This window comes from Sus scrofa, chromosome 2 (assembly GCF_000003025.6).
Source record: "Sus scrofa isolate TJ Tabasco breed Duroc chromosome 2, Sscrofa11.1, whole genome shotgun sequence".
NCBI classification, from domain to species: Eukaryota; Metazoa; Chordata; class Mammalia; order Artiodactyla; family Suidae; genus Sus; species Sus scrofa.
In genome coordinates this window covers 58,634,995-58,650,945 of record NC_010444.4, presented here as the reverse complement: position 1 = coordinate 58,650,945, position 15,951 = coordinate 58,634,995, and the positions used below count along the sequence as shown (strand labels likewise).

Sequence of the window (15,951 nt, the reverse complement as noted above, 5' to 3'; positions counted from 1 at the left end):
ATGCTTTGGGCATGCCCCCCCCCCAAAGATGACAAATTATGAAATTATAACAATAATTATGTGATATAATTTCTTGAGCTCTTCCATTGACTCTCTACTCACAACCAGTGTTGAGAAGGTGCTGTTATTGTCACCATTTTGCAAAAAAAAAATGAAACTAAGGCTCAGAGTGGAAATTACTTGCCTGGCATCACACATGCCTCACACAGGGATTGGTAGAAGAAGTGCTCAACTGATAACTCCCTGTACCTACAAACAGCTTTGTGACTCTGTGCACATCCTTGAAGATGCCCTGGAACCCAGTTTCCCTAGGTTCCACATTCTGAAGACCCTTCAGCTTTGACATTCTGTGGATCTGTTTGCCAGACCCACTTTTACTGTTCTGGAGTCAGGCGGAATGTTCTGCCCACTCTGGCCTTCAGCCAGCCCAGTAGCATCTGCTTTCATCGATGCTAATTCATATCACTTGTGTGAGTTTCCACCCCCTTGACCTTCAGAGTCATTGGGTCATCTGTGCAGATCACCGCCATTGTACCCAGGTCTGGGATAGGTGGTAAGGTCATGACCGCATCTTCTGCCTGATTGTCTGTGGGGACTGAGGGCCGAGGTAAGGCTGACCTCTGATTCAGCCCCACCTTCCCCTCCAGATATAGATGACTGTATTTCCAGTCCCTGTGAGAATGGAGGCACCTGCATTGATGAGGTCAACTCCTTCGTCTGCCTTTGCCTCCCCAGCTATGCGGGCAGCCTCTGCGAGAAAGGTGAGCCTCTGCCGAGACCCCAAAACTGTACCAGGAGTGGGGCTGGGTACTGGGCCACAGGCTCCCCACACATGGAGCTCCAGGTTGCTTCCTCTGATTCCGTGGACAGGAGGCAAATAATTTTCTTGCTGTAAATTTCACATAATATAGAATTAACCTTTTTAGAGCGTGTAATTCAGTGGCATTCAGTACATTCACAGTCTTGTGCAACCACTGTTTCTAGCTAGTTCCAAGACATTTTCATCATCCCCAGAGGAAATCCTGTCCCCATTAGCAGTCACTCCCCATTCCTCATCTCCAGCCCCTGGCAACCACTAATCTACTTTCTATCTCTATGGATTTGCCTATTTTAGATGTTTCATATAAAGGCAGTCATATACTATGTGTCTTTTTGTGTCTGGCTTCTCTTACTCAGCTTGATGTTTTCATAGCCTATCCACATTGCAGCATGTGTCAGTGCTTCGTTTCTTTTCATGGCTGAATAATATTCCATTGTATGAATGACCACATTTTGTTTATCCATTCTTCACTTGATGGACATTTGAGGGTTTGTTTATTCTTTTTTGCCACATCTGTGGCAAATGAAAGTTCCCAAGCCAGGGATCAAAGTTCCACCACAGCATCGACCCAAGCTATAGCAGTGACAATGCCAGATCCTTAACTCACTGAGCCACAAGAGAACTCTGGATATTTGGATCATTTCATCCTTGTGGTTGTGAACGGTGCTGCTATAAATATTCATGTACAAGTTGGGGGTTTTTTGGCCATGCCCATGGCATGCAGAAGTTCCTGGGCCAGGAATCAAACCTGCGCCAGCAGTGTTAACACCAGATCCTTAACTGCTAGGCCACCAAGGAACTCCATTCATGTACGATTTTTAAAAGGCCACACCTGCAACATATGGCAGTTCCCAGGCTAGGGGCCAAATCAGAGCTGTAGCTGCAGCCTACACTACAGCCACAGCAATGCCAGATCCAAACCTTGTCTGCAACCTACACCATAGCTCATGGCAATGCTGGATTCTTTAACCCACTGAGTGAGGCCATGGGTCAAACCCACATCCTCACGGATACTAGTTGGGTTCTTAACCTGCTGAGCCACGCCAGAACTCCCATGTACAAGTTTTTGTTTCAACCCCTGTTTTTCATTCTCCCTTGCACCCAGCCTTATTCTTTTTGGTGTATACAGAGGAACAGAAAGGCTGTGTCATGTGGTAATTCTGTTTTTGAGGAGCTGCTGGACTATTTTCCACAGTGGCTATACCATTTTATATTCCCACCAGCAATGCATGAGGGTTCCAATTTCTCCACATCCTCACCAACACTTCCTATTTTCTTTTTAGGAGTTCCCACTGTAGCACAATGGGTTAAGAATCAGACTGCAAAATCTACTGTACTTTATGATGGTTGGACAACTATAAATATAATAAAATTTATTAAGCTTAAAAAAGAAGATATGTTAACCCCCCCCAAAGAAAATCAACTGCACTTTATTTTTTTATTTTTTATTTTTATTTTTGTCTTTCGTCCTTTTAGGTTCCCATATGCCGCTAGGATTTGAATTGGAGGTTCCCATATGCCGCTAGGGTTTGAATTGGAGCTGCAGCTGCCCGCCTACACCACAGCCACAGCAATGCCAGATCTGAGCCATGTCTGTGACCTACACCACAGCTCACAGCAATGCTGGATCCTTAACCCACTGAGCAAGGCCAGGGATCAAACCCGCAACCTCATGGTTCCTAGTCAGATTCATTTCCACTGCACCATGGCAGGAACTCCCAACTGTACTTTAATTTAAAAAAAAGAAGAAGAATCTGACTGCAGTGGTTCGGGTTGCTGTGGAGATGCAGGTTCGATCCCTAGCCCAGTGCAGTGGGTTAAAGGATCTGGCGTTGCCACAGCTGTGGCGTAGGTCACAACCACAGTTCAGGTCTTATCCCTGGCCCAGGAACTCCATATGCTGAGGGGCAGCCAAAAAAGAAAAAAAAAAAAAAAAAACATTATAGCCATCTGGGTCTAAGGTTACAGTATCCCATTGTGATTCTGATTTGTGTTTCCTAATGATTCACAATGTTGAGCATATTTCCATGTGCTTGTTGGCCATTTGTTTGTCCTTTGGGGAGAAAGTCTTTTTGAGCTTTTTCCCAGGAGGGAAATTTTAGGCCTTCCTGTGACCATTTCCTGAGTTCCCAGGATGTGACCAGATCAGAGAAAGAGACATCAGAGTTGGGATGAGAGGGGCCGAGTGTAATGATCTCCCAGGGAATCTCTTCCTGCAACAGAGGAAAGAAGTGACTATGGGAAAAGGGAGCTGAAAGGGTGGGGGGGGTCAGAGTGGGGTTGGAGGAGGGGCCCAGGGGGAGGGGTGGCCTAGCTCCACAGTGACCTTGGATTGAGCCCTCTCTCTGGTAGGCTGGCTGGGCTTACGGCTGGCAAGGCAAGCCGTGGCCAGAGGCTAGCCCACTCATGCTCCCTTCCCACCTCCCAGACACTGAGGGCTGTGACCACGGCTGGCACAAGTTCCAGGGCCACTGCTACCGCTACTTCGCCCATCGACGGGCATGGGAGGATGCCGAGAGGGACTGCCGCCGTCGAGCCGGCCACCTGACCAGCATCCACTCACCTGAAGAACATGGCTTCATTAACAGTAGGGCCTCTGGGGTGGGCAAGGCGGACCTTTGCAATCCCTTTGTCAGGGCATCCCCCCCGACTCCCCAGGGTCCTGAAGATACCACCTTTCTGAAGCTGTATTCATAAATGCAAGCTCTGACCACTTATTAATTCAAGTGTCTATTTCTTCACTTATCAATCCATTTGTTTACTTCATTCATTCATTCCCCAAGTATTACCAAGCACCTGCTATGTGCCAGGCATCATTCCATGCACAGAGATACACATTGTCCTGTCTTTAGGGAGTGACGTCCTTGTAGAGGATATAGGCAAACAAGTAAGAATCTAACTAAATAAGTGTATACGATCATTCAGCTAGTCCTAAGTGCACTAATGACCATTAAAGCAGAGCTAGGAAATAAAGGGTGATGGAGAGGCATCTGTGACATGAGGGATGAAATGAGGAAGAGCTGTGCAGAGACTTAGAGAAAAAGAAGAGAGTCTCATTCATTAATTCCGGCATTTATTGATTTACTCGTTATCCCTCCTGACCTTTTCATCCATTTGTTCTCCCCATCCCGTCCCCTGTTAATTATTTCCTTTGTTCATTCCCTGGTTCACTGTTTTGTTTTGTTTCCAACATGTAATCAAACACAGTCATCCAGCCATTTCTTCCCTCCTCAGTGACTGACTGGCTCATTCAGACTCACCTGCCTGCTGTGTTCAGCCCTGCTCCCACCTCTCCTATCCCTTACTCTCTTATTTCCTCAGATTTCCTCAGATTTGTCTTTATTCTTTCCTCTGACCTTTTGTTTAAGCCACAAATTGTGGCAAGGCCAGGAGCCTAATTCTAACCCTTTCTGTGCCCCATCCCCATCCCCTAGGTATGAGGGCAGCCAGCTAGGGACTGGGTGGGGGGGGCTCCCCTCTGGCTCACACCTGAAACTGGGGAGGGGCTGTGGATACCCCCCCTTACTCTCATCTTCATCCGCTATCCCTTCAAGCCCACCTTCAGGCTAGGGAGGGGGTTTGGTCTCCCCTCCCACACCCTCCACCTGGCCTCCAGCCAGAAACCTCGGATGGGAGAGGCACAGGTACCCAGCCCTCACAAACCCCTCCCCTGCAGGTTTTGGGCGTGAAAACACGTGGATCGGTCTGAACGACAGGATTGTGGAGAGGGATTTCCAGTGGACGGACAACACGGGGCTGGTGAGTGGCAGCAGCTTGGGAGCCTGGGTCCCTGCAGTCAGAGAGTTGACTAGACCCCTGCCTAGAATGAAGCATTCTGGGTAAGCTGCAAAAGTCAGGCCCTCTGGCTTGATTTTACTGTCTTGTGCAAAATCATCACCAAAGGTGGCAATCCAAAGTCCCTGAGGCTCTGAGAGGCTGGAGTTGGCAAAGGAACTTCAGTGAAACCCTAATTACCCCTGACTTCCCAGCCCTGTAAACTGCCGGTCTACCCAGTGATTGAGGCTTCAAACCTCGAACTTGGTTTGACATCTCCATCTAGCTTATTCTGTCTAGTCCTCCAGCCATGGATTCAAGTGAGCCTACTTCCCTACCTTCCCCTGCCTGTGCAGCCTCCCTCAGCACTCAGGTGGACGCCTGCAGCAGCTCCCCATCCTCACCACTTCTTACCTACTCTCCTGGCCCTTTACCTGGCAGCTCTGGAAAATTTTGTGTTGAAATTGACATAATATAAAATTAATCAGTTTAGAAGTTCCCATTGTGGTGCCGTGGAAATGGATCTGACTAGGAACCATGAGGCTGTGGGTTTGATCCCTGGCCTTGATCAGTGGGTTAGGGGTCTGGCGTTGCGGTGAGCTGTGGTGTAGGCCAGCAGCTACAGCTCTGATTAGATCCCTAGCCTGGGAACCTCCATGTGCCACAGGTGCAGCCCTAAAAAAGCAAAATAATAATAATAATAAATTGATGCAATTAATCGGTTTAAAGTGTGGAATTCAGTGACTTTAGTACTCTCATAGTATCGTGCAGCCATCATCTTGATCTAGTTCCAGAATATTTTCAGTACCCCAAAAGTAACCCTGTACATAAGGACTTTCTTTCTTTTTTTTTTTTTTTTTTTTTTGTCTTTTTTGTCTTTTGTCTTTTGTTGTTGTTGTTGTTGCTATTTCTTGGGCCGCTCCCGCGGCATATGGAGGTTCCCAGGCCAGGGGTTGAATAGGAGCTGTAGCCACCGGCCTACGCCAGAGGCACAGCAACGCATGATCCGAGCCGCGTCTGCAACCTACACCACAGCTCACGGCAACGCCAGATCGTCAACCCACTGAGCAAGGGCAGGGACCGAACCCGCAACCTCATGGTTCCTAGTCGGATTCGTTAACCACTGCGCCACGACGGGAACTCCCAGGACTTTCTTTCTTTCTTCCTTCCTTCCTTCCTTCCTTCCTTCCTTCCTTTCTTTCTTTTTTTGTGGCTATGCCCACTGGATGCAAACATTCCTGGGTCAAGGATCAAAACCAAACCTCAGCAGTGACTGGAACCACAGCAGAAAAAACACCAGATCCTTAACCACTATGCCACCAAGGAACTCCCCACAGAGACTTTTTAAAAATTATACATCAGGGAGTTCCTGTTGTGGCTCTTGGGTTAAGAACCCAACTAGTATCCATGAAGATGTGGGTTTGAGCCCTGGCCACACTCAGTGGGTTAAGAATCTGGCAGTGCCACAAGCTGCGGCATAGGTCAAAGGCAAGGCTCTGATCTGGTGTTGCTGTGGCTGTGATGTAGGCCAGCAGTTGCAGCTCCAATCTGACCCCTAGCCTGAGAACTTCCATATGCCAATAGTGAGACCCGAAAAAATAAATAAATAAAGCATCATGGAGTTCTCTTGTAGTGCATGAGGTTAAGGATCTGGCATTGTCACCTCAGTGACTCTGGTCACTGCTATGGTGCAGGTTCCACCCCTGGTCCAGGAGCTTCCATGCACTACAGGAGCAGCCAAAAAAAAATCATACATCAGATCTTGCTTTGAGCTCTCTCAAGATAAAAAAAAAAAAAAAATCTATCACCTCTTGCTGTGGAAAACAGTCTGGCACTTCCTCAAAAAGTTAAGCCTAGAATTACCACATGAACCAATAATTCTGCTCCTAAATAGACACCCAAAAGAAGTGAAAGCAGGGACTCAAACAGATACTTGTACATCCATGTTCACAGCAGCATAATTCACAGTAGCCAAAAGGTGGAAACAACCAAAATGACCGTCCATGGATGAATGGATGAACAAAATGTGGTCCGTCCACACAATGAATACTAAATTAAATGAGTTCCCCTGTGGCACACTGGATTAAGGATCAGGCATTATCACTGCAGTGGCTCAGGTCACTGCTGTGGCATGGGTTCAATCCCTGGCCCAGGAACTTCCACATGCTGTGGGCACAGCCAAAAAAATTAATAAAAAATAAATAAAAACAAGAGTTCCCATTGTGGTGAAGTGGAAATGAATCTGACTAGTATCCATGAGGATGCGGGTTCAATCCCTGGCCTCACTCAGTGGGTTGGGGATCCAGCATTGCTGTGAACTGTGGTGTCAGTTGCAGATACAGCTTGGATCGCATGTTGCTGTGGCTGTAGCATAAGGCCAGCAGCTACAGCTCCCATTTGACCCCTAGCCTGGAAACTTCCATATGCCGCAGGTGCATCCCTAAAAAGCAAAAAGCAAAATAAATAAATAAATAAAAATAAAAATAATAATAGAAACAGGGAGTTCCTGCTGTGGTGCAGTGGGTTAATGATCCATCTTGTCTCTATGGAGGCACTGGTTCCATCCTTAGCCCAGAGCAGTGGGTTAAGGATCTGGCATTGCTATGGCTTAGGTTGCAGCTCCAGCTCAGATTCTGTCACTGACCTGAGAATTTCCAAATGCCACGGGTGTGGCCAAAAAAAAAGAACAAAAAAAGCACTGATGCATGCTACAGTGTGGATAAAACTTGAAAACATTATGCCCAGTGAAAAAAGCCCAGACATAAAAGGTGTCACATTGTATGATTCCATTTACACAAAATATCTAGAATAAGCAAATCCATAGAGACATAAAGTAGACCAGTGGTTGCAGAGGCTGGGAGGAGGATGGTTGGTGAGTGACAGTTTAATGAGTACAGAGCTCTGTTTGTGTGATGAAAATATTCTGGGAAGAGACAGTGGTGATGGTTGCACAGCTTTGTAAATCTAATTAATGTCAGTGAACTGGAAACTTAAAAATGGTTAAAATAGTAAATTTTATGTTATAATTTTATCACAATTAGAAAAAAAAATCTAGTTCCCATTATGGCTCAGCGGTTAATGAACCCAACTAGGATCCATGAGGATGTAGGTTTGATCCCTGGCCTTGCTCAGTGTGTTAAGCATCTGGTGTTGCCACTAGCTGTGGTGTAGGTTGTGGCTTGGATCTGGCATTGCTGTGGCTGTGGTCCAATTCAACCCCTAGCCTTGGAACCTCCATATGCGGCCCTTAAAAAAAAAAAAAAAAAGGAAAAAAAAATCTGTCTCCCTTCCTCTACCATGAGAACTGGACCCTGCTTACTTTGTGACCACAGCTGAACTGGATTAAGCAGCTTCAGCCCTTCTGGCCTCTATTCTGTTCCCCAGACAGGACAATCTCAGCCCTGCCTCTGGGTCCTTGCACTAGCTGTTCCCTCTGCTTAGAACTATGTTCCCTGCCCACATCTTCCTTGTCCTTGAGTCTTTACCTCTCCTATTGCCTCCTCAGGGAAGCCCTCCTGGACTTTCACTTTGAGGTCACCTTTTTGTTCATCTGTTTCTGGAACAGTGAGTGATCCATGTGGAAAGAGGATTATCAGGGAATGATACAGGAAGCAGAAGTCCCAGGGAGGAGAGCACTGAAGCCTTGCAGCCAGAGGAGGGTTGACTTTGACTGCAGTGTCAGCCACCATCAGGGCAAGCAGAACAGTGCTCATTGTAAAGATGGGAACACTGAGTCCCTAGGAGTTTGAGTGGTTGGGCCAGGGGAGTCCCTCAGTGCCAGTGCCAGAGCCTGGGCCAGGATGCTGGTTCCCTGAGCAACCCCTGCTCCCCATTCTTACAGCAATATGAGAACTGGCGGGAGAACCAGCCCGACAATTTCTTCGCGGGCGGGGAGGACTGTGTGGTGATGGTTGCACATGAGAGTGGGCGCTGGAATGATGTTCCCTGCAACTACAACCTCCCCTATGTCTGTAAGAAGGGCACAGGTATGCTGCTATCCTCCCTCCCCCCTTCTCCCACCCCCACTTCCCTCCTGCCTCTTATAGTCACTGGTTCATTGTTTTCAGTATGTAAATGTAGGAGTCAGTCCAGACCAATTTTCACTCTTTAGCACCCTTGTCAACTCCATGTGTTCTCAAACTTTTTGTTCTTTGTTCATCCAATTCCTGAAAAAAATCCAGTATCTCCTTATTATCATAGTTTGCACTTCTTTGAGGATGAGAATAACCAGCTGTTCATATGTTGATAAGCTATATGTATATATTTGCTTTCCTGTGACCTGCTGTTTATCTCCTTTGCCTAGTTTTCTATTGGCTCATTGGTCTTATTGATTTGTAAGAGCTCTTTACATATTAAGGAAACATTTTAATGGATTCTCATGTCCACTTTTCTTTTATACTTTTCTTCATTCTTGCTTCTGTTTCTTTGCCAGTTTTAAAATCCTTTCTTCCTTTCACTTGTTCAGATTATTCTTGCCTCCCATCTCCTTCATTCCCATCATGCATAAGAATTAGGGGGCAGGGTGTGTCCAGGAGGCTCCTGTCCCTCAGGGGCTCCTGGTCTGGGTCAAGAAGACAGACATATTCACTTCTAGCCCTTTGAGGTCACAGCTGGGTAAAAGGCAGGACCTGTTGAAGGTTCATTTCAACAAGGGATGAAACCAGTTCAGCTCCAGTCCTGTCCACTTCTCTAACTGGAGATTCCTCTGTCCCCAGTGCTGTGTGGTCCCCCTCCAACAGTGGAGAATGCCTCACCCATTGGTGCCCGCAAGGCCAAGTATAATGTCCATGCCACCGTACGCTACCAGTGTGACGAAGGATTCGCCCAGCACCACATGGCCACCATCCGGTGCCGGAGCAATGGCAAATGGGACTGGCCCCAAATCGTCTGCACCAAGCGTAAGTGGCTTCCTTCAGACACCCCAGTACAAATCTCCAACTATTTCTAGTCTCCAGTTAAACATATCCTGACCACACATATTGACCTGGCTGAATGTCTGCTTGATAATACAGCCTGTAGATAAGTGAGAACTTACCAGGCTGCCTGGTTTTTCCTCCATTCCCCCCTCCCCCCCTGAGGAGGCCTGCCGCATCAGGCCACCCACCTCTCACCAGCTTTTGCCATTTCCCTGTCTTCCCTCACTTCCCTGCAGCCAGACGGTCCCATCGGATGCGGCGACACCACCACCACCACCAACACCACCACCAGCATCGTCACCACAAATCGCGCAAGGAGCGCAGAAAACACAAGAAACACCCTGCGGAGGACTGGGAGAAGGAAGAAGGGAATTTCTGCTGAAGAACCAGGCAAAAGAAAGCACAACCCTTTTCCCATACCTCCCCTGGAGCCTTTACCTGGGGAGACAGAGCCCAGAGAGAAACAAGAGGGTCTGGAAGCCCCTGAGCCCCAAACCACATCCCCCCCGCCCCGCCCCCCTGCCCATACATAACTGCTTGTAAAAAGATCCTCTCTCCTTTTTCTTACATACACAAGGTCCTCTTGGCAGGTGTAGCCATGTGTCTAAAAAGTCAGTTCTAGTCAGGCTGAACTCTGGGAGCATCTCCCAGAGGAGGGAAGCACAATTGGCAAAGATCATTCTTTGCACTTGTTTAGTCTTTTGTTGGCAAGGCTGATTGCCAGTTGCTGAAATAAGGCTTTGATGAGGGTGCAAGAATGTGTGTTTGGATTCTCATTAAGGAATTTCTTTTACCACCTGAGATTCAGAGTTACTAAACTGTCAGATGTCTTAAAATTGAGGCTGAAGTCCTTTAGTGAAGGTCATTGGCATTGCGAGCAGAAAATTACATGGAAGGACACTGCTTGAACTTAAGGACTGCTCTTCCTTTACCTTGGACTTCAGCCCAAGTTTGGTCCCTAGTCTTGGTGGATCAACTGGGTGTGGAGATTCCTATGTACTAAATATTAGGAATATTTCTAGGACAACCTCCCTCCCTGTCCTCCGAGTTAGGGGTCAGAGTAGTCAGAGCCATTTGTGGGCAATGAAGGGAAGCTGTATTGCTTGCCCTCCCAGGTCTAGTCCAGTGCTGAGATTTGGTGGTTCTGCATGTGTGGGAATTTTATACACACACACAGATGAGAGGATGTTTGGGGCTCAACGAGCCCAGATTTCTTCCCCCTCCATTTCTCAGGGAGACAAAGAACCTCCTTCCTGGACCAAGGAGTGCCAAGTTTTCTAGCTAAGTGCCCAAGCAGACATTGATAGTGCCCCTGCCCTGGGTCCTGCCCCTCCCCTCCCCCCACCACATCCCTGTCTCCATTCATTGCCTGGTGGACTAGAAATACTTAAAACTTGAAGTAGTAGCATCTGCCTGCAGTCATGTAGAGAGATGCATAGTGTTAAAAACCGAAACACCACACGTATTTTTTTCCTCTTGATTTTTAAATTTTTTAAGTGGCAAAGAATTCACCTTGCCTTCCTCCCCAGAATCTGCAACCTGTAAAAGATCTCCCCAAGCCAGAAGTCAGGATTTAGCTTTCTGATCTCTGGCAGGAAAGGTCCACAGATTTTCCTCCATGTCCTTTGTCCACTCTCAAACCCGCTAGCGTGGGTAACATCTGTGGATTAGTGTTAAAAATCAGTGAAGAATGGCCCTCTGTAGGAGAGAAAAATAAGCAAATATTTGGTCCATCTAAGGATTCGGTAGAGAAAAAAATGTGTTGGCTGAGCCTATATCCCTCCCAGGAAGTCATAATCATAGTTGACAACTATGAAGTAGATACCATGCTAAGGACTTACACACCACCTCCCTGAATCTTCTCAACAGCCTAGTGACTTAGAAACCATTATTTCCCCATTTCACACAAGACAAAATTGAGGCTCAGATAAGAGAAAGGCACTGGCTTGCAAAACAGGAATAAGGATTTGGTCCTGCCTCTGTCTGACTCCTAACCCGGCTGTCTATGTTAGGAGAAGGAATTAAAACATAACCATGCTCTAACACACAGAAAGATTTAGGAAGAGATTAAGAAGGGCAAACTAGACCCTCTTCCTTGGCCGTGGTCTTTAGTCTTCCCTGCTCTAGACATAACCCACTGTTGCACCTTATGGTTATTGTTGAGAAAGCCCAGGGATATAGGTTTACCTTCTAGCTTTGATAGTTCTTCTTGATTTAAAAAATATAAAAACAGTAACACATCTTCAGTCATCCATATCACAAAAGAATTTTCCTTTGTTTGGAGTGTTGGGAGGTGCTCTGAGGATGCAACTTTTTTGGGGGGGTCTTGGTTTATGCCCCTTGCGCTTGGCCCCCTTAGCCCCTTGCCCTGCCCCCATCCCAGCTCAGTGGTGAAAGGGGGCTCTGATCTTTTCTAAAGTGGGTGGTTTGTCTTTTGGTCTTCCCTTTGAGATATGCGTGTGTGTTTGCGTGTGCCGCGTGCGTGGCATGCGTGTGAGTGTGTGCGCGTGAACAGCTTTGGGTTCCGTTGGTTTCGCTGTCAGCTGCAGTGTTCTGTGGGTCTGTGGTATCTGACACTGTGGATATTAATGTACTTCTTGGACATTTTAATAAAATTTTTTAACAGTTCAACCTGCCTCCTGACACCTCCCTTCCTTCATACCCTCAGCAAGGACTCAATGAGCAGCTATTGTGTGCTGTGTATGATGCTGGGTGCTGGGAAGAGAGTAGGGAAATGAATAGACATGGCTCCTGGGAGGTGGTCAGAGAAGCCTTCCCAGAGGAGGTGAATGGAATCTAAAGGAGGAGTAGCATTAATTAGTCCAGGAAGGGAAAAAAGAAAGAGATTTTTAGGCAGAGGGAAGAGCAAAGGCAAAAATCCTCTTGCAGAAGGGAACATGGTTCATTTGGGAAATAGCAAAGAGTCCATAGAGTGGAGTGGAGTGATAGAGGTGGAGTAGAAAGAGATGAGTCAGAGAGACAGAGGATGGATCACTCAGGGCCATATGGGCTATAGTGAGAAGTTAGAGCTATAATGAGAAATAGTGGCCACAAACAACACAAACGAAGTCAATGAGCTTGGAAGCAATTTTCCAAATTAGAGATAAAAGAATTGTTGCCCTGGGGGAGCTCCCGCTGTGGTGTGGTGAGTTAAGGATCCAGTGTTGCTGCAGCTATGGTTGTAGGTTGCAGCTGAAGGGCTCACATTTGATGCCTGGCCTGGGAACCTCCACATGCCACAGGCACAGCCAAAAAAAAAAAAAATTCTCGTCTTAATATATGAAGAGCTCCTACAAGTCAACAGGGAAAAAAATCCAACAATTCAATAGCCAAATGGGCAAAGGATATGAACAGCTCAAAGAAAAGGAAATGCAGGTGACCCATACAACATATGCTCAACAACATAATACACAATTTTCAAGAACACCAAGACACACAAACAAAGTCATATAAATTAAAGGATTAAAGGGAATAAACAAATCTCAGAAGAGACGGGCCTTGCATAGATCAATGATGACAATTTACCTGAAGTAAGAATGATATATGATTTTCTCAACAGCCTGCATCTAAGGTCAAAATGGAGGATGAACTGCTTCACATAAGAACTGAATTGCAAGTGACAACCACAATGAAATATTTTTTAACTATTAGGTTGTCTAAGGTAAAAAGTACTAACACAAGATGCTGGTGAAGATATATGGGAACAGGCAAGTACATCTGTTACTAGTAGGGTAGAAATTGACCCCACCTCTAAGAAGAGTTGGAGATCACTATCAAAACAGCAAGTTTTGGAGTTTCCATCGTGGCACAGCAGAAGCGAGTCTGACTAGGAACCATGAGGTTGTGGGTTTGATCCCTGGCCTCGCTCTGTGGGTTAAGGATCCAGCATTGCCGAGAGCTGTGGTATAGGTCGAAGCCACGGCTTGGATCTGGCGTTGCCGTGGCTGTGGCATAGGCCAGCAGCTACAGCTCCAGTTGGACCCCTGGGAACCTCCACATGCTGAGGGTGCAGCCCTAAAAAAAGACGAAAAAAACCCAGTGTTTTGCAGTTCCCACTGTGACACAGTGGGTTAAGGATCCCGCGTTGCTGAAGCTATGGTGTAGGTCACAGCTGCAGCTTAGATTCAATCCCTGGCCTGGGAACTTCTCTTCCAGATGCAGCTGAAAGAGAAAGAAAAAAAAAAAAAAGGAAAAGTATATACGGCACGCACATTTTCATAGCTGCATTATTCACAACAGCCAAAAGGTGAAAACAATCCAAATGTCAATTAACTGATAAAAGAATAAAGAAGATGTGATAAGTATATATTATCCAGCCATTAAAAAAGAATGAAGCACTGATACACACTACAATGTGGGTGGACCTCAAAAATATTAGGGTGAGTACAGAGTTCCCACCATGGCTCAGTGATTAACGAATCCAACTAGGAACCATGAGGTTGCCGGTTCAATCCCTGGCCTTGTTCAGTGGGTTAAGGATCCAGTGTTGCCATGAGCTGTGGTGTAGGTCGCAGACGCGGCTTAGATCCCGCGTTGCTGTAGCTCTGGTGTAGGCTGGCGGCTACAGCTCCGATTAGATCCCTAGCCTGGGAACCTCCGTATGCTACGGGCGCGGCCCTAGAAAAGACAACAACAAAAAAATCTATCCATCTATTTATCTACCTACCTATCTATCTATCTATCTATCTATCTATCTATCTATCTATCTATAGATATATAAGGGTGAGTGAAAGAAGTCAGACACAAAAGGACACATACTGTAGGATTCCGCTTATACAAAATATCAAGAATAAGCAAATCCAAAGAGATGGGAAGTAGATTAGCTGTTGTTGAGGCATGGAGTGGGGAGGGAGGAATGGGGAGTGATTGCTAACTGGATATGGGATTTTCTTTGGGATGATGAAAATGAAAGTGATGGTTGCAGAACACTGAATGCACTACTTGCCACTTAACTGAAGACTTTAAAATGCTTACAATGGGAGTTCCTGTCGTGGCGAAGTGGTTAACGAATCTGACTAGGGGCTATGAGGTTGCGGGTTTGGTCCCTGCCCTTGCTCAGTGGGTTAACGATCCGGCGTTGCCGTGAGCTGTGGTGTAGGTCGCAGATGCGGCTCGGATTCCGTGTTGCTGTGACTCTGGCGTAGGACGGCAGCTACAGCTCCGATTCGACCCCTAGCCTGGGAACCTCCATATGCCACAGGAACAGCCCAAAGAAATAGCAAAAAGACAAAAAAAAAAAAAAAAAAAAAAAAAAAAAAAAAAAAAAAAAAAGGGAGTTCCCGTCATGGCGCAGTGGTTAACGAATCCGACTAGGAACCATGAGGTTGCGGGTTTAGTCCCTGCCCTTGCTCAGTGGGTTAACGATCCGGCGTTGCCGTGAGCTGTGGTGTAGGTCGCAGACGCGGCTCGGATCCCACGTTGCTGTGGCTCTGGCGTAGGCCGGTGGCTACAGCTCCGATTCGACCCCTAGCCTGGGAACCTACATATGCCGCGGGAGCAGCCCAAGAAATAGCAACAACAAAAACAACAAAAAGACAAAAGACAAAAAAAAAAAAAAAAAAAATGCTTACAATGGTGAGTTTTACATTATGTGAAGTTTTAAAACATAAAAAATATGTTGCATATTTTCATTCATATAAAAATAGGGGGGAAATTATATATGCGTGATTATTTGAATGAACATAAAACATCTTTGGAAGGACATGTAAGAAATTTTAGATGTTCCTGAGAAGTGCACTGGGTGCTGGAAGACAGGAAAAAGACATTTTTCTGAATATCTAGCTTCAGGAGGGTTTCTGTCCAAGTTGCCATCCTTAGGTCTTCTCCAGAGGTCCTCAAGACCTCCACTCCAACAGTGCAGAGGCCCCAGCAGAAAGAGGGTTCCCATGGTCCCAAAAGTCCATCAAAATCCCAGAGACTGTGTCTCACTGGTCTCCCTGAGTCCATGTCCATCCCCTGGACCAATAAGTGTTGTCCCGGAAGATGAGCCTTGGCACTCATTGTCCAGTGGTCAGCCTCTTTGACTCTCTCAGAATGAGAGAAGGGGAACTCACCAAACGGAGGCCAAGCCAGGATGCTGGAACCCCATGGAAGGGAGAAAGAAGGTCAGCAGGGAAAAAGGCAGGATGAAAGAAACCTCATGCACTCGTCTCCAGAAAAATGCCCCTCACTGTTCCTCTAGTCAAGAAAGCTAAGGCCCAGCTGGAACCTAAGGCAGTCTAACCAAGGGGCTGGACCTTGGCTTCACATGAGTGGTTTGACTCTCTGGGAGCTCAATCCCCTCTGATACTAGAACATGAGCAGTTAACCTGACCATCCCATCTCCACAACCATATCAGACATTTACACTTTTTTTCTCTTCTCCCTTTCTTTGTATCCCAGAGACATTTTTATTTTTTTCTTTTTGCAGCCACACCTGTAGCATATGGAAGTTCCTTGGCA

The 15,951-nt window shown here is 46.6% G+C and overlaps 1 protein-coding gene across 2 annotated transcripts in view; it reads left to right on the top strand.

The window, feature by feature from the left end:
• Positions 1-12,138, top strand: part of NCAN (neurocan) — a 30,950-nt gene extending 18,812 nt beyond the window's left edge. The window contains exons 10-15 of one of the 2 annotated variants that reach the window (XM_021083438.1): positions 648-761; positions 3,249-3,407; positions 4,497-4,579; positions 8,436-8,580; positions 9,310-9,492; positions 9,747-12,138. In XM_021083438.1, the coding sequence (XP_020939097.1) occupies positions 648-761; positions 3,249-3,407; positions 4,497-4,579; positions 8,436-8,580; positions 9,310-9,492; positions 9,747-9,892 (830 nt within the window). In that variant the 3' untranslated portion in view covers positions 9,893-12,138. The remainder of the gene's footprint in view (positions 1-647; positions 762-3,248; positions 3,408-4,496; positions 4,580-8,435; positions 8,581-9,309; positions 9,493-9,746) is intronic. The other variant, XM_021083439.1, reaches the window with a different exon arrangement.